We start from the raw sequence: 17,756 nt of genomic DNA on the forward strand, positions 1-17,756 counted from the left end.
CAGCATCAATTAATACTCTTTCGTTTTACTATTTACGTTATCAGTCAATGCTCTTAAATTAATACTTATATTGTCAATTAATGCTCTAATTAATTAGATTCATTGAAGACAATATAATCTCAAAATTAAAATTAAAATAAACCTCAAAACAATATAAATTTAATTAAAAACTAAATACACAAAGTTATTTAAGCATTTCCTAACACCATATTATATTTAAAAAATAGTGTATGTAGCGATCGAAAATGTCGATGCTCATTTCCTTGGTTTTCAAAATATATTTTGTTTTGCGCTAATATTTTTTGAATAAAATAAAATTAATTTTTTTTTTAAATTTAGAGTGTTAAAGTTATCTAAAGATTTAAAAATATAGATAGATAAACATAAAAATAACTTACATTCAAAATATTATGGAAAGTAGATAACATATTAGTTAAAGATAAATTTACTAAAATTGGTCTATATGATTTTTTTTTTATCAAATAAAAATTGAGAGTATTTTTGGTGTTTAAAATTTGTGAACATAAAAAAAAAATATTCTTTATAATAAAAATAGAGTCGATTAGCTATTTGAAATACTATCGCAGAAGGGTATCATAGTCTTGTCGTCTTCTCCTTCAAAGTTCGCGGTCTGTGCAACAAGTATCATGCTACGTCTCCAACTAACTCCCATCACAAGACCCATTTCAAATCTCATTTTCTTTTGAATATTTGGCTATGGCCTTCTCCAATGGCAGCGAGTTCTTCGAGTTGGACGTGGAAATTGACGGGGAAAGGAACTTCGCGCGCCCGTCCAACGCGGACTCGGTGGCGCAGGACGAAGAAGAGCTGCGCTGGGCGGCGATCGAGAAGCTTCCGTCTCGGAACCGCGCCAATTTCGCTCTGCTCAGGCGCACATCGTCGGATTCTAGTGGCGGCGAGGAGTATACTGACACCATCGACGTGAGAAAGCTTAATCGTTTCAATCGCGAGCTTGTGGTTAAGAGAGCGCTCGCCACCAACGCGCAGGACAACTTCAAACTCCTTTCCGGAATCAAAGAACGTCTCGACAGGTAATTACCATGTCCATCCATGCATTATGATACTGATTCATTTTTCCTGAACTATGCATGTTTTCTTTCGAATTAATCTTCCGTTACGAATTAAATAACTCTACGACTACTTGCTACGTACGGTATTTGTTTGATTAAAAATATAATTTGTTAGTTTATGTGTAACTCACACCTCGAGCTGTCCTTTTTCATGTAAATCAATAGAGTGGGTCTGGAGATTCCCAAAGTTGAGGTTCGGTTTGAGAACCTTCACGTAACTGCCAACGTACAGATCGGTTCCAGAGCTCTTCCGACTTTGGTAAACTATTCGCGTGATATGATCGAGGTAATGCATTTTACACACGCTCGGTTATTCCATTCGCGCTTTTCCAATTTCCTAACTCAGATTTTATGTTGGATGTTTTTTTCAGCATATATTAACCAAACTGAGGTTATTTTCGCCCAAAAGACATGCTCTAACCATCCTGAGTGACATCAGTGGGGTGGTAAAACCAAGAAGGTAAGCACCAGCCACTGTCCCATGCAGGTTCTCTCCTGCGATAAGTAAATTTCCGCTGTCAGCTATGCTGCATATTTACCATTTAAGATAAGATGCATTTGGATCCTCATATTGGTTTCTTAGTCCCGACCACCATGCCCAGATTATTCAGATACCAAGTGATTACTGTATAATGGGACCCTGGATGCAAAATGATCTGAAGATTTGGGTGGTAAAGAATTGACAACGAATACATGGTGATTGTGATCCATTTAGGAGTGCTCTATACTATGCCAAAGTTATAGCATCTACTTAAATGCCCTTCGAATAAAAATATATTTGGAAACTGTTGTATCACTTTCAATTTCATGTTAACATATCAGAACTATGACTCTCATTTGAAAAATCATCCCAAAAGGTGGAAGATTCAAGCAAATTTAGATCCTGTCAACACTCTTGGAGTTGGATCATATGAAAATTCTTCATACTTTGAGTGCTCGTTAATATTAGCTAAAGAAATCTGTACGTAGATGAGTGCTGAATGCCACGGTTATTTTTACCGGTACAAGAATTTAAATTCCTTATAATTATTCCCTACGACTAAACTATCAAGTCAGTATAAATATCTCACTTAGTAGCAAAAAGAACTTGAATATCTTAGCTTCATTGTCATTGGTTATATAATGATTAAGGCTCTGCCGAAAAAAAAAACACATAATAGGCTTCTTACAGTTGGTTCAACAATGTCAACTAAAAAAGCCGTAGCTTACATTTCTAACAAATGTAACTCACAATTGGCATATGTTCTCAGGCTACCCTTGATTTATCTACTATACTTGAACTCATAATTGGCACATGTTCTAAGGCTACCCTTGATTTACCTACTAGACTTGGACAATCCACACCTTGATATTTAGCTTCAAGAAAAAAAAAAGTGACTTGACAATGAGGAACTAAATCACATGTCTCATGCTCATGGGATTTGAAATTAAAGGCTTGAAATTTGTTTGTTATAGCACATCTTATGTTTTTATGCTAAAAATACAATTAAATAGTTTTTTTTTTTTTTTGGGTTAGTACGTCCATAATCTTATCATGCATATGTTGGACTCTCACTAGGATGACGCTGCTTTTGGGGCCACCAGGTTCTGGAAAATCGACGTTGCTTCTGGCTCTTGCAGGGAAACTTGAAAGTGGCTTGAAGGTCTGTATATGGATATTGGTGCATCACCATAACATCTACTAAAAATGAAACTTTCACGTGTAAAACTGCAGACACAGCCGTCTTAAATCGTCCACCAAGTACCGTGCTAATGAAGCCAAATGAAGTAATATTTATTTATTAGATTTCTAAGTACACGTAAAAATGAGTATCCAGCTACAATGAACTTTCAGAAGGTACTGAGATCATAGATATAAGATTTTTTTCGGTCCAAGTTGGTACAATAAGATCAAGTGTAGACATCGGTTTTTTCAAGAATGTCACAACAATGAAACACATTTGACAATTTTAGCATGGTCATGACCTGTGGTCCTGTTTTGGTCCTTTCTAGCCATGAATAAGCATGTGATAGCAAAAAGGAATTCCCAAAGGAAAAAAAATCACAAATTTTGGTTAAATTTGTCTGGTTGTTTATTGAAGTCCTTGTTCTATCCATCAGTCTTCATAAAAAATTTTTAAGGTCTCAGAAAAGTGGAGATATCACATACAACGGTCATCAGCTTGATGATTTTTTTGTCCAACGGACATCTGCATACATAAGCCAGACTGATAATCACATCGCGGAGCTAACTGTAAGAGAAACACTAGATTTTGCCGCTAGATGCCAAGGCTCAAGTGACGGTTTTTCAGGTACGTTGTGTAATTTTCTTCCAGTTTTTTGGGATAATTTAAATATTTAATCACTAAACTTCAATTTGTACCTATTCACTAACCCAACTTAAAATTTTCCAAAGAATTTTTTTCAAGATTTTTTGAAAGTTACATCTTTAGAAAGTTTTAATTAAGAGTTGGCGTGATACATTATTTTCGATGAAACACTTTACTGTAATTTTTGAATGTGATTATCCATCGAACAAAGGATCTCAGAATGATATTTGAGATGATAACTGAATTCCAGTTGATATATGGTTCTTACTCCTGCTTGAGACCAAAAAAGAAAGTATTATTTATGAAAAATGGCTGAAGAAAACACCATGCATTTTGAGTTTCTCAATTTTAAGTTAATTCTTTATATCGATTAGTATCGTTATTTTACTTAGTATATCGGAATAGGGAGCAAATGGATATTTCATTCACAATTCATAATTTTTATGGTTATTATGTGGCAGGATATATGGAGGATCTTACTCGGTTGGAGAAGGAAAAGAATATACGTCCCCGCCCTGAGATAGATGCTTATATGAAGGTGCCAATAGATTCGAATTTTCAAACTTATATCAATGTTGGATATTACCTATGACTGTGAAAACAATCTTTTTCTCAGGCATCTTCTGTTGGTGGTAAGAGACATAGTGTCTCAACAGACTACATCTTGAAAGTTCTCGGTCTGGATGTATGCTCTGATACATTAGTTGGCAATGATATGCTCCGGGGTGTTTCAGGGGGACAGAAAAAGAGAGTGACTACAGGTCTCTCTGTACTCTCTCATGCATGTTGTTTGGTGTATTTCATGTGAATATATGAATGTGTGCACATGCATACACTATTATTAAGTATTTGGCTTTTCTTGGCTCATATATAAGCAAATGATATTCCTGAAAGATTCTGGCGTAAAGGGGAAGTTCCATTTTTACTTGTAAATATAAAATCCAGAACAACTAACCTTTAAAAATAAAATAAAACCCTTTTTGGTTTCAAACAGATGCTCTTTCATAGTTATTGACAAAATCGTTATGTTTCACTTTTTAAGATCTTCCGCATAGAATATCTGGTAACAAAAAGGCTGCAAGAAAAAGTACTGTGCAAGTTTCAGCAGTTGGTTTCTATGTTCCTCGACTAGAGGCATGACAAGTTTGTAGGTTTCTACAATTACAAAAACGCCTTGATGCAAACCTTGCGATGAATGATATTTTTTGTGGTATCCAGTCTATTGTCATGGTTTTCTATCGTTCATAAAAGGTCTAGTGCGAATGCAGGATGTCAGAAACGGTGGGGAAGAACTTGAAATTAAATGTATACACATCTATAATCATTTGCTAATGTGAAATCGAAATCTGATTGGGTTAACAATAAAAAGACTAATATATATACTCAAGAAAAGTCGTCAATCAGTAAGCGGATGATCAATGAGGAAGTTTGTGAAGAGTTTTTAAGAACCACCAGGACTTTTTTTGGTTTTTGACGCACAATATAATTCTTTTGTTATAGGTTTCAGTTGATTAATTATATTTCTAATTGCATGTTTCTTGATTTTAACTTTGTTAATCCACGCTATACTTAAATGGTTCTTACTAAGGTCTCCATGTGGCTTTGATTGAAACACTAATATGTCTTGCTTTTTCAGGAGAAATGGTGGTTGGGCCTAGGAAAACTCTTTTTATGGATGAGATATCAACTGGGCTAGATAGCTCTACAACATACCAAATTGTAAATTGTATAAGAAATTTTGTTCATGTGATGGAAGGAACAGTTTTAATGGCACTTCTTCAGCCTGCTCCTGAAACTTTCGAACTTTTTGATGATCTGATACTGTTATCTGAAGGATATCTTATATATCAAGGACCTCGGGCCAGTGTTATTGAGTTTTTTGAGTCATTGGGTTTTCGTTTGCCTCCTCGTAAGAGTATTGCTGATTTTCTTCAAGAGGTAAATCGTTAGCTGTTTCTGGTTCTTGTTATCATTCATTCGAGTCTCATCTAAGCATTGAATTTCTAGGTAACATCAAGAAAGGATCAGGCACAATACTGGAGTGATAATTCCAAACCATATGAGTTTGTTCCAGTGTCAAAACTAGCTGAAGATTTTAGGATTTCTAGATATGCTCAGGACCTAAAATCTTTTCTCTCTGTTCCATACAATAAAACCAGAAAACACTCTTCAGCTCTGCCCACAACAAATTTTGCTGTGTCAAAATGGGTGCTCTTCAAAGCATGTTTTTCCAGAGAGTTGCTTCTCATTAACAGGCATCGTTTTCTGTACATCTTTAGAACATGCCAGGTACTTTACCTTCCTTTAAATGATTTTTCACTTTCATGTGCATTTCAGGGTCTCTGTGTATTGTGCTACAGTATTTGACAATATTTGAATCGTCTACATTTTCTTAGTGCTCACAAAAAGGAAATAAGGTAAATTAAAGTAACTTGTTGAAGCTTAAGAATATACAACAGATGCTAGCTTGTTGGAATTGTGTTCAGGTTTTCTGACGCATATATTAAATATATGTCATCAATCAGCGCATAATTGTTCATGTTGTAAACTAAATCCTTGCTCTTGGGTATTTGTTCTTGAGCTAATATGCATTTTACAGGTTGCATTTGTAGGATTTGTGACCTGTACTATGTTTCTTCGAACGAAGCTACACCCTGTTGATGTGACAAATGGTGACCTGTATATTTCATGTTTGTTTTTCGGTCTCGTGCATATGATGTTTAATGGATTTTCAGAGCTACCTCTTATGATATTTCGACTTCCAGTATTTTACAAGCAACGAGATAATCTTTTCTATCCTGCATGGACATGGTCTCTCTCCAGTTTCATTCTTCGTGTCCCTTACTCAGTGATCGAGGCTGTAGTATGGTCTTGCATTGTTTATTATTCAGTAGGATTTGCTCCTGGAGCTGGAAGGTATCCCCTATAAATTATCTATGTTCACGCAATACATGTTTTTAAATAAATTAACTCTCCTGTCTTAAATGTCTCAGGTTTTTCCGCTTTATGTTTTTACTCTTCTCAGTGCACCAAATGGCATTGGGTCTTTTTCGGACAATGGCATGTCTTGCTAGAGATATGATAATCGCAAATACTTTTGGATCAGCTGCCTTATTGATAGTATTTTTATTAGGTGGATTTATTTTACCAAAAGGTGAGTGCTGGTATTTATCACAAGGATTGCTCTTAATAATTATTTGGAATGATAACTTTTTCTTTCAGGAATGATCAAGCCATGGTGGGTCTGGGCCTTCTGGGTGTCTCCATTGTCCTATGGGCAGCGTGCGATTTCTGTTAATGAATTTACTGCCACGAGATGGATGGAGGTATGCTCTCTGGATTTATAGCAGAGAATTTCCATCCACTGATGTATTATTTTTTCCTGTTGGTGATATGTAATTTGCAGACATCAGCTGCTGGAAACTTTACCCTTGGAAACACTGTTCTCCAGCTTCATAGTTTACCCAGTGATCGATATTGGTATTGGCTTGGAGTTTGTGTGTTACTAGCGTATGCTCTGTTTTTCAACATCACCGTGACATTGGCGCTCGCCTTTCTCAAACGTAAGTTATCAAGAACATTCGACATAAACTTAATGTCTGCACAATTGCTGAAAATAGCACAAGACTAAGCAGAATCATGGGGATAGTAAACTAAACTAGGTTTTGTCGGCAGAAGAATGTAGTAGACATGTGGCAGACAAAGATATTAATGAGACAGGTGTATGAAATTTCAAAAGAAAGACACGTTTTAATGGTTGTCAATGTAGTGGAAATTTCTCGGAAATTTCAGATTCATATAGACAAGGGGCTCTATAAATAGAGCTCTCCCTTTTATCCTGAAATCATCACTTCTTCGAGTTTTCTCTCATCCTATTAGTTCTATAATATTTGTGAGGTGTTTGTTCTCCTGTATTAAGTGTGTGTTCTCTTTGTAAACACAGTGAATGAGTTGTACACCTCAAAATATTATAGTGAAATTCTTTTCATCTTGGCCGTGGTTTTTACCCTAATAATTTTTAGGGGTTTTCCACGTAAATCTCGGTGTCCAGTTTATTCTTTATTTTCGGGTTTTATTATCTCAAATTCCGCACGTAGGACCAATAATTGGTATCAGAGCCTTGGTTTAAAATTTCTTAAAATTCTGAGTATGCTCTGTGGTTGCACCCTAGACTGATCTTCCACATCAGAAAAGATTTTTTTGAGATTTTTTATTTAAGGCGGGATTATTTTTTCCAGTATAATAAAATTGTTGTAGACATAATGACGGACATGTACGAGATAGCAAAGTTCAACGGAAGAAATTTTATGATGTGGAAAATAAAGATACAAGCAGTTTTAAGAAATGAGAATTGCTTGGCGGATATTGGGGATAGACTAGTGGAAATTACGGACGATGTAAAGTGGAAAGAGATGAATGATAATGCTGTTGTCAATTTACACTTGGCTATAGCAGACGAAGTATTGTCAAGTATCTCTGAGATAAAAACAGCAAAAGTTATCTGGGATACTCTGACAAAGATGTACGAGGTCAAGTCGCTACACAACATGATTTTCTTAAAGAGAAGGCTTTATATTCTTCGGATGGCGGAATCCTCATCGATGACCGACCATATCAATACACTAAATACTCTATTTGCCTAACTCAATTTCATGGGGCATAAAATAGGGGAAAATGAACGTGCGGATTCATATGATCAACTTTTACTTCAAAGTCTACCAGATTCATATGATCAACTTATCATCAACATAACCAATAATATTCTTATTGGCTTTCTAAGATTCGACGATGTCTTAATTGCGGTTCTCGGAGAAGAAAGTCGGCGCAAGCATAAGAAAGATAGGTTGGTAACATCGAAGCAGGCAGAGGCTTTGCCGATGATAAGAGGAAGATTTATGGACCGTGACTCCAGTGGGAGCTATAGAAGAGGTAGATCAAAGTCGAGAAGTAAGAAGAAAAATATTTACCGCTTTAAATGTGGCGGTAAAGGGCACTTCAAGAAAGAGTGTACGAGTATCGATAAAAGTTCTCAAGGAAATGTGGCCAGTATTCCAGGCAGTGGTGAAATATTATTCAGCGAAGCAATAACAGTTCCAGAAGGCAGACACAAATTTTGTGACACATGAATTACGGATTCAGGAGCGACGTGGCACATGACATCTCGGAGAAAATAGTTTGATCATTATGAACCAGTCTCAGGAGGATCTGTATTAATGGGAAATGATCATGCCATGGAAATCGCTGGGGTCGGTACCATCAAAATTAAAATGTTTGATGGCACCATTCGCACCATACAGGAGGTACGACATGTGAAAGGACTTACGAAGAATCTTTTGTCCTTGGGGCAATTGGATGACATCGGGTGCAAATGAGATCATGAAAATTGTGAAAGGCGCGCTTGTGGTTATGAAGGCGAAAAAGGTTGCTGCAAATCTGTATGTACTTTTGGAAGAAACACACAAAGAGGCAGAACTAGCTGTTGCATCAATTGGTTCAGGAGAAGAATTAAAGGTGTCATGGCATAGAAAGCTCGGGCATATGTCAGAACGAGGGTTGAAAATTCTCTCAGAACCGAAGCTGCTGTCGGGACTTACAAAAGTGTCACTACCCTTTTTTGAGCACTGTGTTACCAGTAAACAACACAGATTAAAGTTTGGCACTTCTACTGCCAGGAGCAAAAGCATATTGGAGCTGATTAATTCGGATGTTTGGCAAGCATCGGTTGTATCCCTAGGAGGAGCGAGATACTTTGTCTCGTTCATTGATGATTTTTCTAGGAGATGTTGGGTATATCCAATCAAGAAGAAATCAGATGTTTTCCAAGTCTTCAAAGATTTCAAAGCGCGGGTTGAACTTGATTCTGAAAAGAAAATCAACTGTCTGAGGACCGACAATGGAGGAGAATATACCAGTGACGAATTTGATGCATATTGTCAACATGAAGGCATCAAAAGATAATTCACGACGACTTACACACCTCAACAGAATGGAATGGCGGAGCGGATGAACAGGACCTTGTTGGATAGAACAAGAGCTATGTTGAGGACTGCGGGTCTAGACAAGTCATTTTGGGCGGAAGCAGTCAAAACCGCTTGTTATATTATCAATCGTTCTCCTTCAGTGGCGATTGATCTGAAGACTCCGATGGAGATGTAGACCAGGAAGCCGACAGATTATTCTCATTTGCATACATTTGGAAGTCCTGTGTACGTTCTGTACAATTAGCAAGAAAGATCGAAGTTGGATTCGAAATCCAGAAAATGTATCTTCTTGGGTTATGCTGATGGAGTAAAGGGGTTTCGCTTGTGGGATCCTACTGTTCACAAGCTTGTCATCAGCAGAGATGTTATCTTCGAGGAAGATAAAGTAAAGGGAGACAAAGGCACGCAAAATTCAGAAACTACTATTTTTCAGGTGGAAAATAAGACGGACGAAGGTAAAGTTTCTTGTGAAGCAGTACCAGAGCACGAAGAACAAGAACATGTTGAGTCTGAAGTTTCCAATGTGAGGTAGTCAACTCGAGATAGAAGAACACCAGGTTGGCTTTCAGATTATGTTACTGAAAGCAATATTGCATATTGTTTATTATCAGAGGATGGTGAGCCATCGAGTTTCCACGAGGCTACTCAAAGCTCGGATGTATCTTTGTGGATGATAGCAATGCAAGAAGAATTGGAGGCATTGGACAAGAATAAAACTTGGGATCTTGTTACACTACTACGAGGGAGGAAAGCCATTGGAAACAGGTGGGTCTATAAGATCAAGCGTGATGGCAATAACCAAGTGGAGCGGTATCGTGCTAGATTGGTCATAAAAGGGTATGCTCAGAAAGAAGGCATTGACTTCAATGAAATATTTTCTCCTGCGGTTCGGCTTACAACAGTCAGAGTGGTGCTGACATTGTGTGCGGTGTTTGACCTACATCTAGAACAACTAGATGTGAAAACAACATTTCTTCATGGAGATCTTGAAGAAGAAATCTATATGCTCCAGTCAGAAGGTTTTGAAGAAAATGGCAAAGAGAACTTGGTTTGCAGGTTGAACAAATCTATGTACGGTCTCAAACAGGCACCGAGGTGTTGGTACAAGAGATTTAATTCCTATATCATGAGCCTTGGATACAACAGATTGAGTGCAGACCCTTGTACGTATTTCAAGAGGTTTGGTGATGATTATATCATTTTGCTGTTGTATGTGGACGACATGTTGGTAGCAGGCCCCAAAAAAGATCAGGTCCAAGTATTGAAGGCACAGTTTGCTAGGGAATTTGATATGAAGGACTTGGGACCAGCAAACAAAATTCTAGGGATGCAAGTTCACCGAGATAGAAGTAACAGAAAGATTTGGCTTTCCTAGAAAACATATTTGAAGAAAATCTTGCAACGCTTCAACATGCAAGATAGTAAGCCAATATCGACCCCTCTTCCTGTTAACTTCAAGTTATTCTCGGAGATGTGTCCTAGCAGTGAAGCAGAGAGGATAGAGATGTCTCGAGTACCATATGCATCAGAAGTGGGAAGTTTGATGTTCGCCATGATCTGTACAAGACCGGACATTGCTCAAGCAGTGGGAGCAGTTAGTCGGTATATGGAGAATCCTGGACGAGAGCATTGGAGCACTGTTAAGAGGATCCTTGGATACATTAAGGGTACCTCAAATGCTGCATTATGTTATGGAGGATCAAATTTTATACTCAGGGGCCATGTCGATTCAGATTATGCAGGTGATCCTGATAAGAGGAAATCTACTACTGATTATGTGTTTACACTTGCAGGGGGAGCTGTAAGCAGGGTTTCAAAACTGCAGACCGTTGTGGCAATATCTACAACAGAGGCAGAATACATGACATCCACTCAAGCTTGCAAGGAGACGACAATATGGATTAAAAGGTTATTGGAGGAGATCGGGCACAAACAAGATAATGTTCCTTTGTTTTGTGACAGTCAGAGTGCCTTGCACATCGCAAGAAATCCAGTCTTTCATTCCAGGACGAAACACATTGGAGTTCAATTTCGCTTTGTGCGGGAAGTGGTTGAAGAAGGAAGCGTGGATATGCAGAAGATCCATACCAAAGATAACATAGCTGATTTTTTGACCAAGCCAGTGAACATTGATAAGTTTGAGTGGTGTAGATACTCAAGTGGTCTAGCGGAAACGTAAGCAGCAGGGAATGGCAAGATTGAAAGGATGTGTAGAGATGTGTTTGATTCTCAATCAAATCTCCAAGTGGGAGAAATGTCGTCAGAGGAATGTAGTAGACATGTGGCAGACAAAGATATTAATGAGGCAGGTGTATGAAATTTCAAAAGAAAGACACATTTTAATGGTTGTCTATGCAGCGGAAATCTCTCGGAAATTTCAGAAGGAAATATGAATACGCGTTTTTAACGCGTATTCACACGGACAAGGGGCTCTATAAATAGAGCTCCCCCTTTCATTCTGAAATCATCACTTTTTCGAGTTTTCTCTCATCCTATTAGTTCTATAATATCTGTGAGGTGTTTGTTCTCCTGTATTAAGAGAGTGTGTGTTCTCTCTTTGGAAACACAGTGAATGAGTTGTACACCACAAAATATTATAGTGGAATTCTTTTCATCTTGCCCGTGGTTTTTACCCTAATAATTTTTAGGGGTTTTCCATGTAAATCTCGGTGTCCAGTTTATTTTTTATTTTCGGGTTTTATTATCTCAAATTCCGCACGTGGGAACAACAGGTTTGTGACAGGAAAAGTATCATCTTACCTCTTGGAATGCAAATACGTTCAAAATCTATCCTCAAGTTTCATCCTACAATGTTCAATGCACTATGTCTAATCTCCAGGAAGAGATGCTATGGTTGAAACATTAATTTATACCTTTACAAAAGAAGCTGAAAATTACATACAAAAGAAATGATGCTTACAATGTGCAAGGTGTAGAATTGATTTTAACGATTGCATATTGATATCTATCGAATTTGAACCCATGCATATAAAGATCATGTATAATTTCAAGTTTGACATGGTATTGAACTGGAGAATTTCTTTTTCCATGTAGGCAACGAATTAGTGAAATTAAATGCTTTCATCCTGGCATCGTGTTATTGGATATAAACTTCTTCGGTTTTTAACCTTTTTTTATCGCTATTGCAGCTATGAAAAAATCACAAACAATTGTTTCACAGGATCATGATCTAGTAAATTCAGCGAGCAACGGTATGATGTCAACAAAACCATTGTCCAATTGCAATCAAGAAGGGTCAAAGTTGTCTTCATTTGTTAACTGATATAGCAGGTCAAGCTGAAAAATCTGATATGATCTTAGGAACGGATGCAAAAACAAAGAAAGGAATGATTCTCCCATTTCAACCATTAACCATGAATTTCCATAATGTCAATTACTTTGTTGATATGCCCAAGGTACCAGTTTTTGTGCAACTTGGTCCTATGAACGTTCTATGCTTCCAATACCATATTATGATATACCTGCTGATTTCAAGGAAATGAGCTCACAAGGTGTGCCAGAAACAAGGTTGCAATTGTTATCCAATGTCAGTGGAGTATTCTCACCTGGTGTTCTTACTGCATTAGTTGGGTCAAGTGGGGCAGGGAAGACCACATTGATGGATGTACTTGCTGGTAGGAAGACAAGTGGGTATGTAGAGGGAGAGATTAAAATATCTGGTTACCTTAAGGAACAAAAAACATTTGCTAGAATATCAGGATATGTTGAACAAAGCGACATACATTCTCCTCAGTTGACAGTTCATGAATCTCTCTGGTTTTCCTCATTTCTTAGGCTTCCAAAGGAAGTGAATGAAGAACAAAGACGAGTGAGATACTATGGAATTTCATGAATTATTTTTCAATTACACTTGGCTAATATTTTTGTTTCAACACCTGAACACAAGAACAATTCATTTTTCAGGAGTTTGTTGAAGAGGTAATGCAATTAGTAGAACTTGACTCTTTAAGACATGCCTTGGTAGGCTTGCCAGGGAATACTGGCTTATCCACAGAACAAAGAAAACGCTTGACAATTGCAGTGGAGCTTGTCGCAAATCCGTCAATCATTTTTATGGATGAACCTACATCTGGTCTTGATGCACGAGCAGCAGCCATTGTCATGCGAACAGTACGTAATACTGTTGATACTGGAAGAACAGTTGTTTGTACCATTCATCAGCCGAGTATTGAGATATTTGAAACCTTTGATGAGGTTAGATATCTGAGAACTAAAATTTGAGTACACTAGTTAGATGCTAGTTAACTGATGGTTGTTAAATATTGCAGCTACTTTTAATGAAGCGAGGGGGAAGAGTGATATATGGTGGAAAGCTAGGTGAGAAATCACAAACCATGATAGACTATTTTCAGGTAAAACACTATGTATTATAAAACAGCCTGAATTTGGCTAAAACACGTCGATAAATTTCTTAGAAGCTAAAAAAACTTTTCAAAATATTTTGTCATATCCAGTAGTGCAGAGAATTTGACGGGTTACATTTAAATTTTTTTATTCATAATTTATATTATTTTAACTTTCTTTTCTTACCCAGGAGATTAGTGGAATTCCCCCAATACCAAACGGTTACAATCCTGCGACTTGGATGCTTGAGATAAGCACGCCTTTTGTCGAAGAAAGGATTACAAAAGATTTTGCGGTGATTTACTGTAATTCCCAGCAGTACAGGTAATGTTATTCAATGCCATTAAGTCCCCATGAAAAGGTTTTCGTGATTGATTATTGTCATGGACTTATTAAGAAAATTTCAGTCATAGTTTCCTTCTAATTTGATCTAGGGATGTTGAAGCTTCCATTCAGAGATTTAGCATTCCACCTGAACAATCAGAGCCCCTGAAATTTAGCTCCACATATTCTAAAGATGCAATTTCTCAATTTAGTATATGCCTTTGGAAGCAAAATCTTGTGTATTGGCGAAGCCCAATGTACAATGTTGTGAGATTGGTCTTTACGACAGTAAGCGCAATTATCATTGGCACTATATTTTGGGATGTAGGCTCAAAAAGGTAATCTCACGTGTGATACTCTTTTAATATCTTTTCTGTATGATAATTTTTCCATGCATTAATATCTTACATATGCGGTACTATTTTACTATATTTTATGTTCGCTAATTTTTCCAGGTAGTAATATGATATCTGTAGTTTTGTGTTATTCATCGCTCAATAATCAACCTACTAGATATCTTCAAGTGACTCCAAAAAGATCAAGGGTGAATTTTAAATTCCTAATTAAATTTACATCATATTCGACAATAATTGAATTCAAGCTACTAGATCAGAATACATATCCTCACCACTTGGTTCCAAACGATTTAGTGCTCCAAACTTTTGCAAGCTTTTGGTAATTAAACTGATAAACAAACTCATTTCAATTTAAACACACTGAATGTAATACTGAAAACAGTAAGTCCAGTTACTGATTGTAGCTAGAATGCCTCGAGGAGCTAAAACAAAATCTGGTTCTTAAGTACCTCCAAAAGCTGACCATTCCTTGGCTCCAAGAGTTTTATCCAAGACTAACCTTGCCTAAATTATAAGATACAAGTTTCGTGGAGAGTGTATAGGGTTTTGTAGGCCAAGCTTTGAAGTGGTGTGGTAGCTCGGGTTTTATAGGTGCAGAAAACTAAGTGGTGCCCTCCTTTTTTAACCTGCCATAAAGCTCCATTGATCCACAAAATTATGGCAGCTGTGATTCTTCATCGTCGCCATCTTTGAGTTTCTTGAAATTTGAAACTGAAAGAAACTGGAGGGTGGAGGGATAGGATTGTCTCTCAGGTTTCACAAAATTAATAACATGACCTCTAGAACAAAGTTCAAGATTTATGCTTAAAGTATGTTCGTTTGTTACCTGTAAGATTACTAAAGGATTATTTTTGTTTTCCATGCATGGAATCTCAATTGAACTATACTACAATTTTTCAAGTGATTGTACAGGGATTCGACTCAAAACTTATTTGTCGTATTGGGAGCGCTTTATTCTTCTGTTCTGTTTCTTGGGGTCAACAATGCTTCTTCAGTACAACCAGTAGTATCCATAGAGAGAACAGTTTTCTACCGAGAAAAAGCTGCTGGAATGTACTCTCCATTTCCTTATGCATTTGCCCAGGTTAGTATTCTGTTAACTGATTTATTTGCATAATAAGGTGGCTGCTACGACCACGAAATTTTTTAAGAGAAAATAACAAAATGTAATCTAACTTTTGATAGAAAATGTAACAAAAAATGAGTGCTCAACCATTACAATAGCTAAACTCTCCCCTTACCCCTCTCACAAGACTTTGTAGCTTGGCCTTTTTTCTCGCCCACAATTTCATTCGAATTTTCTTCTCTTTCTCTATCAGTCGCTCTATAATTTGAATCGAAACAATAAAAACTATACAACATGTTTGTGAATGGTTCTGATTTTTTGTGTTTTCATTGTCTTCAAAGGTATGAAGAAAATAATTCAGTATTTCTAATTGCTGCAAATTATTCTGGCTCTAGGGCCTGTCCTTGATATGGTGCAAGGATCTGGATATAATTATCTTCAAATTTTGTTTGATGATATTGTGTTGACATACCAATTTAATATCTCGCTTCAGGGCCTTGTGGAAATTCCATACATTTTGGTCCAAACGATATCATATGGAATCATTACATACTTCTTGATCAACTTTGAGAGGACAGCTGGTACAGTTAGTTTGATGTTCCTGACTTTCTTCTCAATATTTTTCTCTCCTCCGTGCAGAATTCATTATGTTTATTTTTTCTCCCATCATCACATCGTGGGATTTTTAAAGGAATAAATTTTTTTATTGGGACATCAACATATTAATTTAGTTTTTATTAGAGCACAAAAAATATCTCTATCTATTTACGTAATTGGAACTCGTTATCAGAAAGCAATCAGTGTTGAATTGTCACTTACTTATTGGCAGGCAAATTTTTCCTGTATCTCCTGTTTATGCTTCTTACATTCACATATTTCACCTTCTACGGAATGATGGTCGTTGGTCTTACTCCCACTCAAAACTTGGCTTCCGTCATTTCCTCGGCCTTTTATTCATTATGGAATCTTCTCTCAGGATTCCTGGTTCCAAAACCTGTGAGTATTTTTCCATGACTGATTTTATCTATATAATTAATTACTTTTTGTATCCATGTTGATTGGGTCTAAAAAGTATTTTGATAATCTTGTTGTACACATTTTTTTTTATCATTATATGTTAAATGCCAAGAAAAACGGTACGGGCATGGGTGCCTGCCGGAAATTATAACGGCATATAATCTTTTTGACACATCAAGGGCAAGAGAGGCGAAACAATAAGGGTGAATAAAGTAATTGACTAATTTCGATATTCAATGTAGCCATGTGTGTGTTCAATAGCATTTAGGTAAATAAATTTGTATCTCGACTTCTTCAGTTTCTTTGTAGTTTACATGAGACGTAACATTAGTTATTACAAAGATTCATCTGCGATTGTATCATGAAGTCTTTCTCCGTCCCTTTCGACATCTGGATGAAAAGAGTAGCAAACAAGGAAATGTAAAAGTCCTATTTTAGATAAATTTGGTGCTTTACACTGAAGAAAGGGAACATGCAAGTTCTGATATAATATGAAATTACATATTGATAGATAACACTTCGAACTTAATTATTATTAGAAAACAAGTATTATGTTCAACTTTAATTCTAATCGAATTATCTTGATGCAGCAAATTCCTGGATGGTGGATATGGTTCTATTATGTCTGTCCGATTGCTTGGACTTTACGAGGTATAATAACATCCCAACTGGGTGATGTTGAGACAATGGTTATAGGACCTGGATTCGAAGGTTCGGTGAAGGACTTCATTGAAGCACGGTTTGGCTATGGTCCAGGGATGTTTGGAGTTACAGTAGTAGTGCTCGTTGGATTTATCCTTTTCTTCTTTTCGGTGTTTGCAATCTCTCTCAAAGTTCTCAATTTTCAGAAACGATGATTTTTTTACTTGAAGTAGCAGCCTGCATTCCCTGTAAACTACACAAATACATCCTCTTTTGTCCTGATAATAATACCAAAATTGTTGATCAGTGTTGGCAATATTGACACTTTCGACCATTTCCAACCATAAGGATTTTACTCGGCAATTTGTCTTTTACAATACATTGTTAAGATTGTCAAACCAAGTGCAATCGTCTCCTAAATAATGTTAGGAGTGTTCAGAGGTCGGTTGGGCCTGTTTGTTTGTTTGTTTTTTTTTTTCCCTTTCAAATTATTAATATGTAACCCATATTTTAGTTTTTTTTTACGTTATGGTTTGGTTATCTAAGATTTGAAAAATAAATTTAATTATATATTATACTAATGATGAATTACATGTAAAATTTTT

The 17,756-nt window shown here is 36.6% G+C and overlaps 1 protein-coding gene across 2 annotated transcripts; it reads left to right on the top strand.

Moving 5' to 3' along the window:
* The first annotated feature begins 690 nt into the window (after positions 1-690).
* Positions 691-17,506, top strand: LOC142531419 (ABC transporter G family member 31-like). Of its 2 annotated transcripts, none has more exons than XM_075637539.1 (24): positions 691-1,052; positions 1,257-1,377; positions 1,463-1,551; positions 2,650-2,734; positions 3,220-3,382; positions 3,862-3,938; positions 4,017-4,161; positions 5,037-5,338; positions 5,408-5,689; positions 6,000-6,316; positions 6,394-6,554; positions 6,623-6,726; positions 6,807-6,963; positions 12,531-12,593; positions 12,670-12,797; positions 12,878-13,210; positions 13,306-13,596; positions 13,671-13,754; positions 13,937-14,070; positions 14,181-14,408; positions 15,339-15,510; positions 15,986-16,073; positions 16,322-16,488; positions 17,100-17,506. In XM_075637539.1, exons 1-24 carry the CDS (start codon positions 718-720, stop codon positions 17,364-17,366), a joined length of 4,293 nt encoding a protein of 1,430 aa, XP_075493654.1. In that variant the 5' UTR covers positions 691-717; the 3' UTR covers positions 17,367-17,506. The 2 variants fall into 2 exon arrangements, with proteins under 2 accessions (XP_075493654.1, XP_075493647.1); XM_075637532.1 differs by having other exon boundaries at positions 12,703-12,797.
* Positions 17,507-17,756: the final 250 nt, after the last annotated feature.

The sequence above is a fragment of the Primulina tabacum genome, chromosome 2, assembly GCF_025594145.1.
Source record: "Primulina tabacum isolate GXHZ01 chromosome 2, ASM2559414v2, whole genome shotgun sequence".
Lineage (NCBI taxonomy): Eukaryota > Viridiplantae > Streptophyta > Magnoliopsida > Lamiales > Gesneriaceae > Primulina > Primulina tabacum.